This window comes from Saimiri boliviensis, chromosome 2 (genome assembly GCF_048565385.1).
Source record: "Saimiri boliviensis isolate mSaiBol1 chromosome 2, mSaiBol1.pri, whole genome shotgun sequence".
NCBI lineage: Eukaryota > Metazoa > Chordata > Mammalia > Primates > Cebidae > Saimiri > Saimiri boliviensis.
The window spans coordinates 32,063,006-32,079,453 of NC_133450.1; the positions used below are offsets into that span (position 1 = coordinate 32,063,006).

Consider the following 16,448-nt stretch of genomic DNA (forward strand, 5'->3'; position numbering starts at 1 on the left):
CACTGCAACCTCTGCCTCTTGGGTTCAAGCAATTCTTTTGCCTCAGCCTCCCGAGTAGCTGGGATTACGGGTGTCACGTCCGGCTGATTTCTATACTTTTAGTAGAGATGGGGTTTCACCATATTGGCTAAGCTGGTCTCGAACTCCTGACCTCAAGTGGTCTGCCTGCCTCAGCCTCCCAAAGTGCTGGATTACAGGCGTGAGCAACTGCGCCCAGCCTCTACTATTTTTCTTGAGGTCATAATCATAACAGCCGCAGAAGACAGCAAGGTTAGGTGCTCTCACATGTTGATCAATGACTGGCAGCAATCGAAGATAAAAGGAGAAACCACACAGAGATTAACAGGCCTAAAATGACAGTGACGGAATGCTTCCTTTTCATACAGAAGAATCATGTCACATTGGGATTTTAGGCTCCAATCAAGAGGAAATGACAAATGGTATTTATTTTATCTAGAGGTGTGATCTCCAAGGATACAGGGAATGTGTACTTTCCTATTCTGAAACGTGTGTCTAATTTTAGCTACATGTTTCTGTTGGACATCCCCCACTCTCAACACATGCTGTCAGGAGCCAATTACGGAAAAAAAGTGACCATGCAAATATCAGGTAAGTCAGGTTCTGAAATAGAAAGGCGTGTAAAGGACATGCCTGGCATTGTAAACAATACTCTGTTCCTCGGAAAAGACCCCTTTCTTTTAAAACTACGGTCAATATTTTAAAAACATAGTCTTCAAAGCTTGTCCCAGTATATAGTCTCTGTCACCAAAAGCTGACATTATAAAATTACAAATTTCCTCTCAAATTGTGGTAGCTAGAAAAATTAAAAAAAAAAAAATCAAATCCAACTTTAAAAAGAATAAATCTGAAAAATTTTATCAGCTTAAAATAATGCACTAAAATGGCAGGATTAAAGTATTTTGAAGGCAAATAAAAGGCATTAAACATACAAAATTAATTGTCACTGCAGAAAAACCTCCTTTCCTTATACACTACTGAGCAAAGTAAAGTGCGATAGGGCTAGGAAACTGGGCTTAGGTCTCGGCTGAGCATCAGAGAGACAGCGGAGCGGGCAGTTACCTTGTGTGGGAAGCAGCATCATTTATACTGAAGGTGCTGTTCTCCCTTGTCAGAGGGCTCGAGCCAGCTTGGCTCTTGCTGTGTATGTCTAAGCTCAGGGAAGACTCTGTTTTCCGGTCCAGGCCGTGGCTCTCTGTCTCCAAAGTCCGATCTGCCATGGAGATTACTTCACTGGAGCTGTGCCACAGGGGTGGCACTTTCTCCTTGCCTGGCCCTGAGCGAGGTGACGATGTGGCAGCCCCCAGGGAGGCTGTGCTGCCGTGACTGGGGCCATAAGAGGTGGTGTCAATGCCACTGTCAGCAGAGGTGCCTTGCAGATAGTTATAGCTGTTGAGTTCGGATTCCGTGCGGTCCCCATCGTACCACTTCTCATCACTATGGGCACTCGACGCATTGCTGGAGAGAGTATTGCTACTGGAGTGGCTTGAGTAGTGGCTATCAGACTGCAAAGAAAGCAGGATTTATTTGAGTGGAAAGGTTGTTTTTTTTTTTTTCCTGAACAACAAGGTAACAGAAATGACATTGTGATTAGTTTCTAGTTTGAGGCTCTGAAGGCCTAAAAGTTCCAATAATGACAAGTCAAAGTAAGACAGGGAACCTATGTGATTCTGGTCCATTCAGAAGTGTCCATGGCAAAGAGTACTGGAAATGTGCTTTTTGTTTTTTAATCTGTTTTTCATTATTTGACTTATGCTAAAGTATCAATACTATTGAGATTATTTTAGTCAGGAAGAAATCTAAATTGTTATTAAAGTTTTAGTATCTTAAAATAGAAAGGAAATTACATTTCCAAAGGGTTTATAACTAGAATGCATGCTAAGTCTAAAAGCCTTATTTGTTCAGAGTAAATAGAAGGCTGAATATAAGACTTCTTCCTAGAGAGATCTCTTTCCCCAATTAGCCTGTGTTTAGAAGACAGCCTTTTATGACATTCTTTGAGGTAAAATTTATACAGAGGTGCCAAGACAATTCAATCGGAAAAAAAATAGTTTTATTATGGAATGATAGTGAGACAACTGAATATTCACATGCAAAAAAGAATAAAGTTGGAACACTGGCTCATGCCTATAGTCCCAGCACTTTGGGAGGCCAAGGCAGGTGGGCTGCTTCAGCTTAGGAGTTCAAGACCAGCCTGGGTAACAGCAAAACCCCATTTCTACAAAAATTACAAAAAGTAGCCGGGCATAGTGGCGCCTGCCTGTAGTTCCAGTTATATGGGAGGCTGAGGTGGGAGGATTGCTTGAGCCCGGGAGGTTGAGGCTATAGTGAGCCGAGATCATGCCATTGCACTGCACGCCAGCCTGGGTGACAGAGACAGAGAAAGACCTTGTCTTAAAATAAAAAATTTAAAAAAAGAGAATAAAGTTAGATCTTTACCACATAGAAAAAGAAATTCTCAAATGATCACAGATCTAAATGTAAGAGCCAAAGCTCTAAAACTCTTAGAAGAAAACATATGTTTAAGTCTTCAGGACCTCTGGTTATAGAAGTTTCTTAGATACGACAACAAAAGCATATGAAACAAAAGAAAAAAATAAATTGGACTTCAAAAAATTTAAAACTTTTATGCTTCAAATAAACCAATTAAACAAAAAAAAGTCCAACAAGCACATCAAAAAATAACCAATACCATTAGTTATTAGGGAAATGCAAATCAAAACCACAATGAGATACCTTTGGCTATAATAAAAAAGGCAGAAAATAATGAATGTTGGCATTGTTGGGAAAGTAAAATGAGGTAGTCGCTGTAGGAAAACAGTTTCAATTCTACTGTTGGTATATACCCAAGAGAAATGAAAATGTGCTTGCATAAAAACCTGTACATGAATGTTTACAGCCAAATATTCATAACAGTCAAAAAGTAAAACAAATAAAACATACGAATGCCCATAAACTAATACATGAATTAAAAAGTAGGGTATATCTATAAAATGGAATATTATTCAGCCACAAAAAGGAGTAAAATACTGATTCATGCTACAACAGGGATGAATCTCAGGAACATTATAATCAGGGAAAGAATCAGGCTCAAAAGGCCACATATTGTATAATTTCATTTGTATGAAATGTCCAGAGTAGGCAAATCCAGAAAGAGAAACTGGTGACTGTCTAGGTCTTAGAGGGGATGATGAGCAGTTGGTGGTGATGAAAATGCTCAGGAATCAGGTGGTGCTGGCTGCACAACTCTGTGAATATGCTGCTAAAAACCACTCAATTGTATACTTCAAATGAATAACTATGGTATGTGAATTATACCTCAATTTAAAAAGTATATAGAACTCTTTCTATATGCTGGCTTAGATACTTAGAACATTTTATAGAGTTTTGCAAAGAAATAAGAATTTAAAAGATGTCTGAATAAAATAATATTTTAAATTACAGGGAGGCAGGAAGTCCAGATGCTTGCTGGAGATTTAGAAAGGAGGAGAGAAGGAACTCTGTGTATGCGTGTGTCTGTGACTTTTGGTGGAGGAAGGAGCAGGCTCTTCATTGGCTAAAGGGAGGGACAGCATGCCAGTTTCTCTCTTTCTTTTTTTTTTTGATGAAGTCTTGCTCTGTTGGCCAGGCTGGAATGCAGTGGCATGATCTCACGGCAACCTCTGCTTTAAGGGTTCAAGCGATTCTCCTGCCTCAGCCTCCCAAGTAGCTGGGACTACAGGCAGGTGCCACCACACCTGGCTAATTTCTTGCATTTTTAGTAGAGACAGGGTTTCATCATGTTGGCCAGGCTGGTCTTGAACTCTTGACCTCAAGCAATCCACCCATCTCGGCCTCCCAATGTGCTAGAATTATAGGCGTGAGCGAGCCACCGCACCCAGCCACCAGTTTCATCTCAAAGTGAAACATCTCTTCCCCTTGAAAAAAGAAATCAATCCCAGTTATTTTGTTGGTGTTACTCAAGTTTTTCTCAATAACAACTTACATTAAGCCTTCATTTATTCTTAATAGGGCAGAACTTCTTTAGCTACAGACCTGTGCTGTGGAATCTGGTGACCCTTAGTCATGTGTAGCTACTGAGTACTTTTAACGTGCTGGTTTGAACTGAGATGTATCAAGAGTGTAAAGTACATAATCCATTTCTACAGAAACATAATGGGAACCATATATGTAATTTTAAATTTTCTAGTGGCCAAATTTTAAAAAGCAGAAAATAAACTGGTGAAATTAATTTTAATGGTATATTTTATCTAGCCCAACCTGTACAAAATATTATTTTACCATGTAATCATTATAAAAATTATTAATGAGAAAGGGGAAATTTACAAATCAATTGGGATAATCTATCATTTACAAGTAGAACAGTGACAATATCACACTGTCACAACTTGCCTCAGTAAATATTTTCCTCTTAGGAAGATTTTCCTCAGTGAATCTTTCTCTTCAGAACAAAGTGCAGGGCATGCTCACTCTCTGTTGTTTTTTTAGCTTTAATATTCATTTTTCTACCATAAAACTTACATGCATCTCTCATTAAAAGTTCTCTGGGCATCTTCCATACTGAACTAGTAAGTTGGAAATAGAGTATTTCCTCATTCCATAGAATGAAGTGAGTATAAACATACACATTCCAATGAACAGACACACCAAGGAAATCAACAGCATGGGGAGGGTGTCCTGTCCCAAAAGAGGCATCAGGGGAAAAAAGTGAGAAAAAAAGAGTAAGAGAGGGGTTGGAGAATGATAACCTCTTATTCCCAATTTTACCTGTAAGTGAAAAGGAACTGTGTATTACTACAGCAAAAGGATGAAATGTGTATGGCTATGGAAGACAAGCAGTAGAGGAAGCATAGGGGAAGCTGTCTGCCTGTCTCTTATACCTCCTCTACTGTAGCAGTATCAAAGATATGGTTGGAGCATCAGTCCTGCTGGAGTCCTCTCATGGTTGGAGCAGGACTGACAGTCCAACCGTATCTCATGCTTGCAACTGTGTAAGCAAATAAAATCAACTTCTAACACAGTTCCATTCTTAACATTTCACGATTGTTAGTGATTCAATCAGATGACCAGACCTGTGGAGGTGGCAGAAGCACAGCAATTAGGAGTCATAATTTATCTCAAAGCAATCTAGAGTCCACGGCAGCAGAAACTGCAAGGCCATGGCATCAAACGACCACCCTTTGCCCCAATGATTTCCTCTTTGGCCATGCGGAGGAAAGAGCAGAGCATTTTCACAGTGCAAGGAAGGTACATTGCTAGGAATCTAATATTTTTTAAGTTTACAGTTAACTTACATGCCCTTGTTTGTTTGGAGACAAATGAACCACTGGATCCTGCCGCATTAATCTCCCACTGGGGCTCTCTCGGAAAGCTGGCAGTACCTTTGATACTGCTGGGAGATGGCATGTTGGCTCTGGAATACAGCATAGGACATTATGGTGCAGGCACCAAGCAGAAACAAGCATATGGTGACAAATGAAGATGGCTGGCCATTGCATCTTTCAGTTCACTGACCAGTGAACTATGCATTTCAGCAGTAAGCTTCTTAAGAGTCTATATGATAGACAGCAGGTCAGAAATTTAAGTGGCTGATGGATAAAGCTTGCAGCTGGTGACAACCTGTCACATCATACACATGAGCATAGCCAAGTACCACCAAACCAAAGGCCATGAACAATGCAGCAAAGTTCAGAATCAGCTTTTGGTTTGGGGGAAAATTTAGATTATATGAATTAAATTTATGAAATTCATTCGTTGCCAAGTGTGGCTAACCTAGCTTGGTCTACATTACCTAGACAGGCATGGATGCAATCACGTGTTACTTACCATGACACTTTGGAAATATTTTACCTGTATATTCATGCTGCTCGAGGACAAAAGAATTGAAATCCTGAGGTCCTCTATAACTGTAAGCTGAGCACAACAGAAAAGACACACAGCAACTAGTTTACTTAAAACAATTGCTTCCTTTTGGACTCCAAGCTGGCGTTCAAGATGGGTTCCAAAAGTGAGAGATAAGGAATTTATCCTCCATAACACTACTATAGCTAATAGCAAGAATCCTGGGTCTTTGCAACACCCTTCCTAACATGTAGAGGACAGGGCAAAATACTCCTTGACTCTCTCAACCATTTCCAAAAGCAGAGGCAGAAAAGCAAACATCCATAAAGATAAGTGAGCCAATTCAGTAAGTTACACTCCTGTCTCCACTGCCTGGAGGGTACTTGTTGATAATACACTGATACCTAACCAATAAAAACCTCGTAAACATTCTCAATCAGTGCAAGTCATTAGAGAACGCTATTCTTATAAACTGAGTAGAGAAAGGTCAGCCCATTATATACTGAATATCGGGTACTGAGTAATAAAAATGCAACAATTATTTTTCTTGACTTCTCCCTGGAATGGCTTATACCAGCTAAGCCTTCTGATTCCTTCTGATGTGCCAATTAGGAAAGGCTGGGTTATTTTCCTGGAATGCTGGGATATCAAAAATTACTTTAATATTTTATCTGAAGGGTTGGATTTTCAATGGTGAAAAGCCACCACCTGGACCTCTTGTACAGTGGTGAAAAGACTACTTTGCAGGCTTCAGGGATATCTTATTTTTTAAAAAAGGTATACCTTACAAAAAAGATGAACAAATATGTTTTAAAAATTCATCTACATTCATTTTTAAGTCTTACCTATTAAGAGTGGGATGTCACTAAAGCAAAGTAGATGCAGGGAAAAAAAGACTAGAGGGAGGTCTGTGTAAAGAATGAACAGGGGTCTAGGAAGAACCTTGTAATTACCCTTTGCATCCCTTTTCACTCTGTGTGACTCCCTGAGAGTAAGAGGCATGACACTGCATGCTTCACAAAGGGCTTGCTGGCAGCCTTGTTCAAAGCCTGCACCAGGAGCCAAAAAAAACCGCTAAAGTCATGCTGAAGAAGGGATCCTTTTCACATGTGTCGTTACCATCTCAACAGTATCAAAACATATGGGATTTAAAGCATTCTGTCAAGAGTAGAAAAGCAGATCAGAATATGCTCAGGTTTTCTGTGTGGGGGTGGGTGGGATAAGAGTGGAGAATGACAGATGGCTTCAATAACAAGGCACATCTCACTGAAGCTACTGGAACAAAGCATATCTTCAGAACCTAGGAATTCCATTTCTCTTCCTCAACTCCTGTTTTAGTGGGACACGTCTCTACTCCTTTCTAAGTCCATGGTTAGTACACTCACTTGGGCACAGTCATTAAAACAGGACAAAACAATAAATCTGCAGAGAAGATTAACAGATGGGGCTTGCCTTATATAGCCCTGAAATGTACACCTTTTTGTCCTAAATTGACGCAACTAGAGATTAAATAAAGGAGGGAAAAACCCAACAACCTAACAATCTAGATTCAAGTTAATGATACATCAACTGTGTTAGTACCAAATCCCTGAGGCTCTTGTGTTGAAAATCTTGTTTCATGGCAAAATGTTATTTTATCAACTAGTGTTATGGCGTCACTGTGAAACAAGACATATATACAAAGAAAGGGCTATGCACTAGAAATCCAGGCGCGAGCTCACTAATGCAAATCTCTTCCACCCAGCTGTTTCTTACCACTAAGACATTTCCTTAGCTGACACCTTAATAGCAGAGAAGAATTTTTTTTAAAGCACATCAGGGAGGAAAGAGATTCTAAGCAAGCTACAGATGTGACTAAACAGTAATTTTATCTCTTCCCCACTTTGTTCATAGTTTTGTTTTTTAACTTGACATTAAGTATACCAAGGAATCTCTCAGGGCATTTATTCTAGTCAAAAACAAACAAGGCGGAAGAAGGTACTTAGTTTGGTAGTCTACTCTTGTAATCTAGGTGCTCAAAATAATTCCTATCACCTTTCCACTTTTAAATTTGGGGTTACTTAGAATTCCTTTTCTCTTAGGTCTTATTTATTGCTTTCACTTATACATAATCTAACAGACTTCATTCTAATTCATATTTATTAACTAGAACTGTCTTTTATAACAATGCTTTGATAATGTCATCAAAAGGTGATCTAAGTCACCTTGTAAAAGCAACTTGCTTCTTGTAGAAATTGATTACTTACCCATCTGGTCAGCAATGCTATCCTCACTTCTTTGCCAGCTAGGTATTGATTTTCCGCTGCCACCGATATCTGATTGGGTGTTCTGCCTGTCAATGGAGGCCGGGGATCTGCGGCTCACTCCAAACCTGTGTGATGATTTCCACAAAGGCAAAGACAACATCAGGGACCTTACCCACGAGGGGAAGGCAGGCCTGGGTGTAAGGAACTAAATTTTAATGACCGGCACTACTGGTTTTTGCTTACGTGTCTGTACTTGTATACACACCCTGCTTCGTGTTATGTGGGTGTGGAAATGTGGATGTTGTGGTCAATATACATCACTCTGCTCAGAAAGGTATGTACGCTATGTAAACAAACTCCTAACAACAAGGGCGGAAGCCATTAGGAATGAGCTAACCTAAGATATGTAATGTAAGAAACCAAAATTTCCTAAGCCCTCCTACAGCCAAGTTCAGACCTACTCACAGCCAAAAGAAAAATTTCAGAATCTAAATATCAATATTCCATATGTAGCTTCCAAATGGTACATTGTGGAGGTTTGTTTCTCTTAACTTGGTAGTTTAGTAAATGAGTAAGCAGGTAGTTCTTGGAACAAGTATTTTCTGAGTACTAGCTCTGTGGTCTGAAATACAAAGATTACCATCATTTAGATCATGTAGAAACCATGTTCAAACTGTACAAACTTTAAATTGCCTTTGGGAAGGGCGATCTGGAAGCAGGTAAACGGGCCAAAAATAATGGCAAATGTTTACTTCTGCAAAGAACATTTAGCTATTTAGCGAGCCAGTTTTATTTTTCCCTTTGTAGAATAACAACACATCCTTAATTAAAGCATATGCCTTGACTAGCAATATCAACAAAGTAAAGACTGACCGAGCCCATGAAAAAGTGGCAGAGTGTAGAATTTAAACATTCATATGGACATTGGGCATTTACTAATTTATACGTGGTTACTAATGAACGTATGCATAATCTATACAATAAAAGACCAAATAGGAGCTAGGAGCAGTGGCTCACACTTGTAATTCCAGCATTTTGGGAAGCAGAGGCAGGAGGATCACTTGAGGACAACAACAGAGACTGGCCTGGGCAACAGTGTGAGTCCCCAGTCTCTACAAAAAATAAAAAATTAGCTGGGTGGGGTGGCCACCGCAGTCCCAGCTACTTGGGAGGCTAAAGTGGGCCTGGATCTCGCTTGAGAGGGGCCTGGATGAATTGATGCTCGCAGGGTGTCTTCCTTGCTATAGGCTGATACATGTGTGGGCAGAACCAGCAAGTGGGGCACTGGAAAGGCAGGAGATAGTAAAAAAGACCTGGAGCCAAGTTCCAACCCCCGCGCAATAGGACTGAACAAAGTCACTGAATATTTGCCTTAATTTCTTTATGTGTAAAATGGCAATTCCATTCTAAGAATCTAAGGAGAAAAATCTACATAAAGCATCTGCAAAGTGGAAGGGGCTAGAAAAACATTTATCTTAATAAAAGTCTTATTGTACTATCTCCCCAGTTACTGTTACACAAATGCAGTTCATGTACATACCCCATCATAAGGCTCACTAAGCAAAGCTACCTCACATACTGATGTAGCACTTATCAAAAATAAAAACCTTGATTTGTGAAAACTTCTAATTGATTAAAGTGCTCATTTTAAAAAAAAGACTCACAATTATACTTTTTGCCATCTCGTCCCTCAGGGTCCTTGTTTCAACCTATTTATGATCCCACTGTATTAAGATCTTTTCAAAAGGCATGGAGATACAAGTTAGAAATGGATTCTAATCATGCTTTTACTTTTTTTTTTTTTTTTAAAGAGACACTCCCGGCCTCAAGTAACCACCTCCTGCCTTAGCTGTCAAGTATCTGGGACCACAATGCCCAGCTTGCTTTTATTTTTTGGGAGCAGTGTAAACTAAAGATAACCTTTTAAACATTTGAACTTAATTCAAGCTGAACATTTTTCTGGCCCTCTTGTTTTAAATAAACAATAAGGTAAGACTATCTTTAAACTTTCCTTTGAAAAACAGTTTCATCTGATGAACTTACAATTTCATTTCTCATATGTGCCCCCCACCCTCATTTTATTGTATGCCAGAGTATTAGGGATACTCAGTCCTGAGGAGCTCAGACAAAAGTTGTTCTAAATTTTACTCGGTGTTGTTTTTGAAGAGTTTAATTGTTCCTTTGTTTGGAGAAGCCTACAGTAGTTTAAGAGTCACAATTAGATTTGAAGGAGTTTTAAGTAATCATTTGGCTGATACATGCAATACATTCAGTGAACAGGGACTCTACCTCATGAGGCCATCTACTTCATTCCAGGGCAGGCTGACAGCTCTGAAATATCTTCCTCAAAATGGGCCAAAACCTTCTTCTCTGTAACTTTCATTTACTGGCCTCAGTTGTTCTCACAGACAAGCTTGATCCCTCACCTAAGAGTGCCGGAAGAAAGCTTGTGGCCTCCGCACCTCAACAATTCTCATCCCCGGCTGGCACATTCTCAGTTCTTTCTCCCAAATGGTCTCCAAGCTCCTCATATACCTGGGCCCTCTCTTTGGACCTGCTCTGCCTGGTTGGAATTCCTTAAACTGTGTGGTCCAAAAATAAATCTCCAAGGAGGGTGGAACAGGTCCAATGTCTTTTAAACAGTTTTGCTTTTTAACTGCCTCTCATTCCCATCCTAAACTTGTGCAGGTGTCTTTTCCACTTTGGAGGAAATAACAAGTGACAAAATCTGAACTGTGAAACTAAACAATATATACATAACGGACAAACGAATGCAATTTGATTTCTTTGCCACTGAGTTCTTTGTAGAGGCTACAGGAAGATAAACTTCCTAAGAAGTAGTTTAAACCAGCCACGAAGGCATTTTTCTATCTGGAATATTAACTAAATTTTCTCGTTTGTTTGTCTGCAAATTGATCAAGGCTGGCTGAACGGAAGTCATTTTACATGTCTGAGTCCAGATGAAAGAAATGATGTCAACAGGGGCCATGTACAATGGGACACACGCATACCTACCCTTCGGGCATGGACTTCTGCCTGTAGGTGCCCCCCACAGAACCGGTATCACTGGATGAAGACAGGTTGCTAGGAGAGTTCCGACACTGGGATCTTGCTAAAGCCATGGATGAGACCGTCACATAGATGTCCGAACCAGGAGACAGCCTGCATGTGCAACGCAGAAACATGAAGTCAACAATTCAAAAGGAAAATCCCAAGGCAATGCACGATGGATAATATCATATAAATGTGACAAAAACAGCAACTTCATGGAGATAGTGAAAATGAAGCCAGCTGGAAGCCTACAAAAGAAACCTTCCCATAAAATGACTCCCTAGGGGAACAGCTGGAAAACTGCCTTGAAGAGGGTGGGGGTGGGTGTCAAAAAATAACAGGGAATAAAAGATCTAGAAAACATGTATGCTTCCAAAAGCTAACAGAATTCAACTGGCTAAATTGCTCATGCAGTTTCTTAGTATGGCAGAGCAGAAGATAATTGAACCCAAGTGACATTAACATAGCAATTAATTCCAATTTCTCACACTAGTCCTCCCAGAGTGTATGACCACAGTCACACTGGTACATTTTTTGTGTGCTTCTTTGTTTTCCAATTTTATTATTCAGAGTCTGGAATGAATATTCAGATTTTGCTATTTAGTAAAATTTATAATTTTTGATGGTAGTAGTAACACTATATAAAAACCTCCATGAAAAAATGTGTAAACTGCAGTTGTTGAATTTAACTAGAATTATTCAATGTATATAATATCACCATAGACGTGTACTCCACATGGGCACCTCAGGTATCTGTCTGTGAAGTTTATGGATCCTTCACACTGCCAACTGGCTGTCAAAGCAGAAACCATGGCTTTGTGATCAGGATAGACATATTTTCCCCCTCTCCTCCTCTACGCTGGTAGGCAACAGGGCAACTACAGGGATATCAGTAAGTGATGCTGTGCTCACAGTTGTGACTAGGTGTAAGCTAACCCTAAGTAACAAAGGTATTTTATTTCAGAAGCAAATGCTGGCACAAATGACTTGACTCTTACAGCAGGGGAGGTCATCTCCATTTTATAACTTAGGAAATGAAATCTAAGTCATCATTCAAGTTCACAATAAGCCAGGTATCTAGACTCTTAAGTCCAGTGCACTTCATGCTAAATTACTGCTGTCCCCTACAGAAGGCCTGGGTTTTTGTTTTGTTTTGTTTTGTTTTTAAACTCAGACAGTTTGCAATGGGTCTGCATGCTCAAACAACTTACACATAAAGCTATCCTAAGGCAAGTCAAAGTTCTGAAGCCTTGAGATGAAAGCTGCCTCACTGGCAGAGGCCCTATCCCACAGTGAACCAACTCATCTTCTGAGAGGGCCAGATAGGGCTTCAGATACAGAAAGCTGAGAAGCTTTTCAAACAGAAAAAGAATAAGGATAGATACTAAAAAGTACAACTCCCAAATTCATCCATGCCCAAGGGGCAGATCTGATTTGAGAGCCCAGATTTGTTTCCACTGTCTCCTAAGCACCTTCATGGACACCCTTCACAGACACCCTTCACCAGCAATCCAAATCAGACCTTGTCAAGACTAATATGTTTTAACCCATTCCCTAATGCCCCAAACTGTCCTTTCTATATTTGTTATCTCAAGCCAAACATCTCTCTTTTTTTTTTTTTTTTTTTGGTACCACAAAATGGCTTTATTCACAGGACAACTTGAAACTACAAGTCATGTGACTAGTCAAGCTAAACATGATTAAGCCATTTCTTTTCTTCCTTTCTTTACCTTCCAGTCAATTGGGTTAATTAAGTTCAACTACTATTTACTGAGCACAAATTGTGTGTCGGCACTCTGGTGCTGGTCCTGAAAACACAAAGACAAAGAAGATACCTAGTTTCCAACCTGTTGATGGGCTTCTGAGTTCTCTCATGTTCAGCCCGGGTCAGTACAAGTGTCCCAACGGGTCTCTCGACTTCCAGGATCTCTCCACCCCATTCCTACAAACGCCCCAACCCACCCTCTTACTCCAAGTCACCCGATGGCTAAAAGCCTATCCAAAGCTTCCCTTTGCCTACAGAATAGAGGACCAGCCCGCTGGGATCCTCTTTAAGGCCTTGAACTATGTGACCAAACCCATTTTCATCTCCATCCCCATTAATGGCTCCATGCACCCTACATTCTGTGACAGTTGAGGTGTTCCAGTTTTGACTCAACTCATTCACACTATTCATCTTATTCTCTTTGCCTGGAATGCCTTCTTCCTTTGCTAGCTACTCACATAAAATCCTTTCTCTTCAAGGCCGGATCCCAACATCATAGCTCTGAATTCATAAATTAGAATCTCAAATCCCATGAGAGTCTGTTCCTTGCACCATTATACCATGTCGTATACAACAGTTATTTTGTGTGTATTTTTCTCCCTTAATTTGAATTAAGATTTTCTCCTTAAGGGGCCAGGACTGAGCCTTATTTAACTTTACATCTCTGAGTGCTTAACATGTTTTCTGAATGAAGGAGAATCCTCATCAGCAGTGTAGAAAATGAACAAGAAAAGGGGGATTCAGGACAAGTACCAAGTCAGGGGTTCTGAACTATGGTGGGGCTAGATCCCTTGAACAATAGTTGGTCACTAATAATGAAGTGCCAACATTTGTGAATAATTTAATACAAGCAATTATGACAGACTGAAAGTTAATATGCCTTCTAAAATGCCAGAAAAAGAAACAGAGTTACTGGTGATAAAATTATGTCTAAGCCCAAACACCCATGTGAGTATCATCAATTTTACCTCTAATGGCAAAAGAACTTAGGACAACGTCTGTTCTAACTAGTGTAAAATGGGGTAAATACGGAGACTTGAGATGTCAGTGTTTGGGAAATGTGGTGAGAAGAAAAAGGGGCAGGGTTTGTGAAATCTTCCTATTACCATTGTTGATCTCATTGTTGCTATAAAGAGTGTGAGAAATACGGGCCAACCACCCACTGACACTCTCAGTAGGTTGCCAGATCTGGAAGTAGGGTATGCGTGGGGCAGGTATGGTGAGGCCACAGACTAGCAGGATACTGGTTCATCTCTACTTCACGTCATGTGTTTTGACAGGAGAAGATCAAAAGACATTTATCTGGGTACCAGAACATGGGTTTCTCTTTATTCTTTTCCACTGAGACATTGCACAAATTTCTCACTATTCTTCTAAAGTAATTAACTGTAAGATGATCTGAAAGGGGTAAGAATGAGAGGAGTTGGTTATGAAAAAGAAAACCAAGTAAGGATTAAGGAATGACATGAATCCCAATGTAACAAAATACCACATTCCTTTCAGCCTGAAGAGTTTGGCTCTTACACACACACCTAATAGAGAGAAACTTCAAATATGGCTTCATTTCATAGCTGCTTTGACTTTCTTACTGCAAAGGAGAGGAGGTGTTACAGAAAAATAGAAAAAAGGAGACTGCAGCAGAACATTAACCCAGTGAAGGTTAATGCAACATGTAGGAGTCTGATGATTTTTTTGTCTTGGGGTAAACAAGTAATGCCAATGAAGTATATTTACAGTGAATGTTAAAATGTTTATGCTTCTATGAGGAAGTAACAACATAATTCCATAGGAAAAGTCAAGACGTAACCTTTACATTTGTATTTAGAGTTTGTTTTTCTTACCCTGCTCTCCAAAACGTATATTAAGTTAAGATGTCTCAGGCTAGTTCTCAACCTCGGCTTTCTTATTTGGCAAATGTATCAGAAAATTCTATTTGGTTATTGGAGTTATCCCAAAGTGAAAAAACAGCATTTCCAGAAGGTTGGCATTCATTCCCATCCCTCTTTTGCATTTATATAACTCAATAGTGGCTTTGTTTTCTGACTGTTCACACACATAGAAGACACATAAAGCAAATGCTGGAATGCCACCCAAATGTTTTTACGACTCTAGATGTATGTATGCTAGGCAAAGACAAATTCAGAATTAGCCCTTATTCTGATGACTTACTATTTTTTCCAAATACTCTCAATTTGATACTATCACACAAATATTATTTGAAAACAGACCTAGTAGGAGAGTGGGAGGCACTGCCTGGCTGGGTACTGGCAGTCCACTTCTGCAGAGATAGCCTGCGGCTGATTATTAGAAGTTGGGCTGATTGCTATCCTGCCACTTTGAAGAAGTGCTTCAAGAACTGGGAGCAGTAGCTCTTACACTGGCTCACATAGGGAAAGCAGCACACTGACCTCCTGAATCTCTGTCCACCCCACCCCACCTCACAAGTGTACTCTGTTTTAAGGATTGTTAAGTCCAGTGAAGTTACAGCAAGATCACAAGAGTCTTTTCTTCTCTTTTGAGACAAATTCAGATCTTTCTGCTTAAAGAGCCCCAAATGTCTGGTGTTAATGCCCCAATAGGTTTAGAGGATGAAAATTAATACTGCTTTCAACTGCTGTTGAGATCTTTCCATTCTGCTGAATACAGGCAATATTCTTTCTAAAGAATGCTCTCTGGTCACTGTCAGAGAGGAATTCTATAAATCTTTTAACGTTAATTTTCAGAATATTTTCTTTCCTATGTTTTTATAAATTTAGTCAAGAAATAAATAAACATTTTAAAAATAGCTGATACTAAACATTCTCTGAGGCTTCCTTCTGCTGAACTAAAACACCAGGGCTTTTTTTATTGTATGCAGCAATTGAAAAAGTCATGATCATCACCATCAACAGACATTATTTCCACCGTCTTTTGACTATAGTTAATATTACACTTAACACCAGCTTTTCATTTATATGCAATGCATTTCACTGCAGTGAAAACAGAGTTGAAGGGGTTGGACATTAGGAAGAGATGGCCCAAGATAAGTCCTTCATTCTTCTAGAAGTAGTCTCACACGAGGCTAAAAGAGAAAAGAGGGCTCACACACACACACACACACACACAACACAGAGTCTCACACCAGGCTAAAAGAGAAGAGGGCACACGCGTGCACGTGCACACACACACACAGATTTCTAATATAACTACCCTGTCCTCCACTAAACCTATTCCATGAATCAACTCACAGGATGATATATATAGTGCCAAGATTAATAGATACTTATTAAACTGATCACTCCAGATTATGACTGATTACAACTTATCAACTTATGGGTAAGGAATTCTACGTTAGAAGTTGACGTTAGAATATTTTCCTAACTGATTAGGTAGGATTATTACATGTCTATTCTATTTCCTACTTTTTATTCCAAGGTGAGATATGCACAAGGACATAAGGCTCTCAGCAACCCAAGTGCAAACAGTGAGGTGGTGGTATAAACAACTGAGAGCGTTTCAAATAGCAGCAGTGACGGACAAATTGAACG

The 16,448-nt window shown here is 39.7% G+C and overlaps 1 protein-coding gene across 17 annotated transcripts in view; it reads right to left on the reverse strand.

The window, feature by feature from the left end:
• The window catches only part of SIPA1L1 (signal induced proliferation associated 1 like 1), a 391,460-nt gene that overhangs the window by 31,746 nt on the left and 343,266 nt on the right, over window positions 1-16,448 (reverse strand). For 15 of the 17 annotated variants that reach the window (XM_074393047.1, XM_074393044.1, XM_010335233.3 and 12 more), the window contains 5 exons: window positions 11,121-11,267; window positions 8,106-8,230; window positions 5,869-5,931; window positions 5,313-5,431; window positions 1,081-1,523 (listed from right to left, as the gene is read on the reverse strand). In XM_074393047.1, coding sequence (XP_074249148.1) covers window positions 1,081-1,523; window positions 5,313-5,431; window positions 5,869-5,931; window positions 8,106-8,230; window positions 11,121-11,267 — 897 coding nt within the window. The remainder of the gene's footprint in view (window positions 1-1,080; window positions 1,524-5,312; window positions 5,432-5,868; window positions 5,932-8,105; window positions 8,231-11,120; window positions 11,268-16,448) is intronic. The other 2 variants (XM_074393049.1, XM_010335236.3) reach the window with 1 other exon arrangement.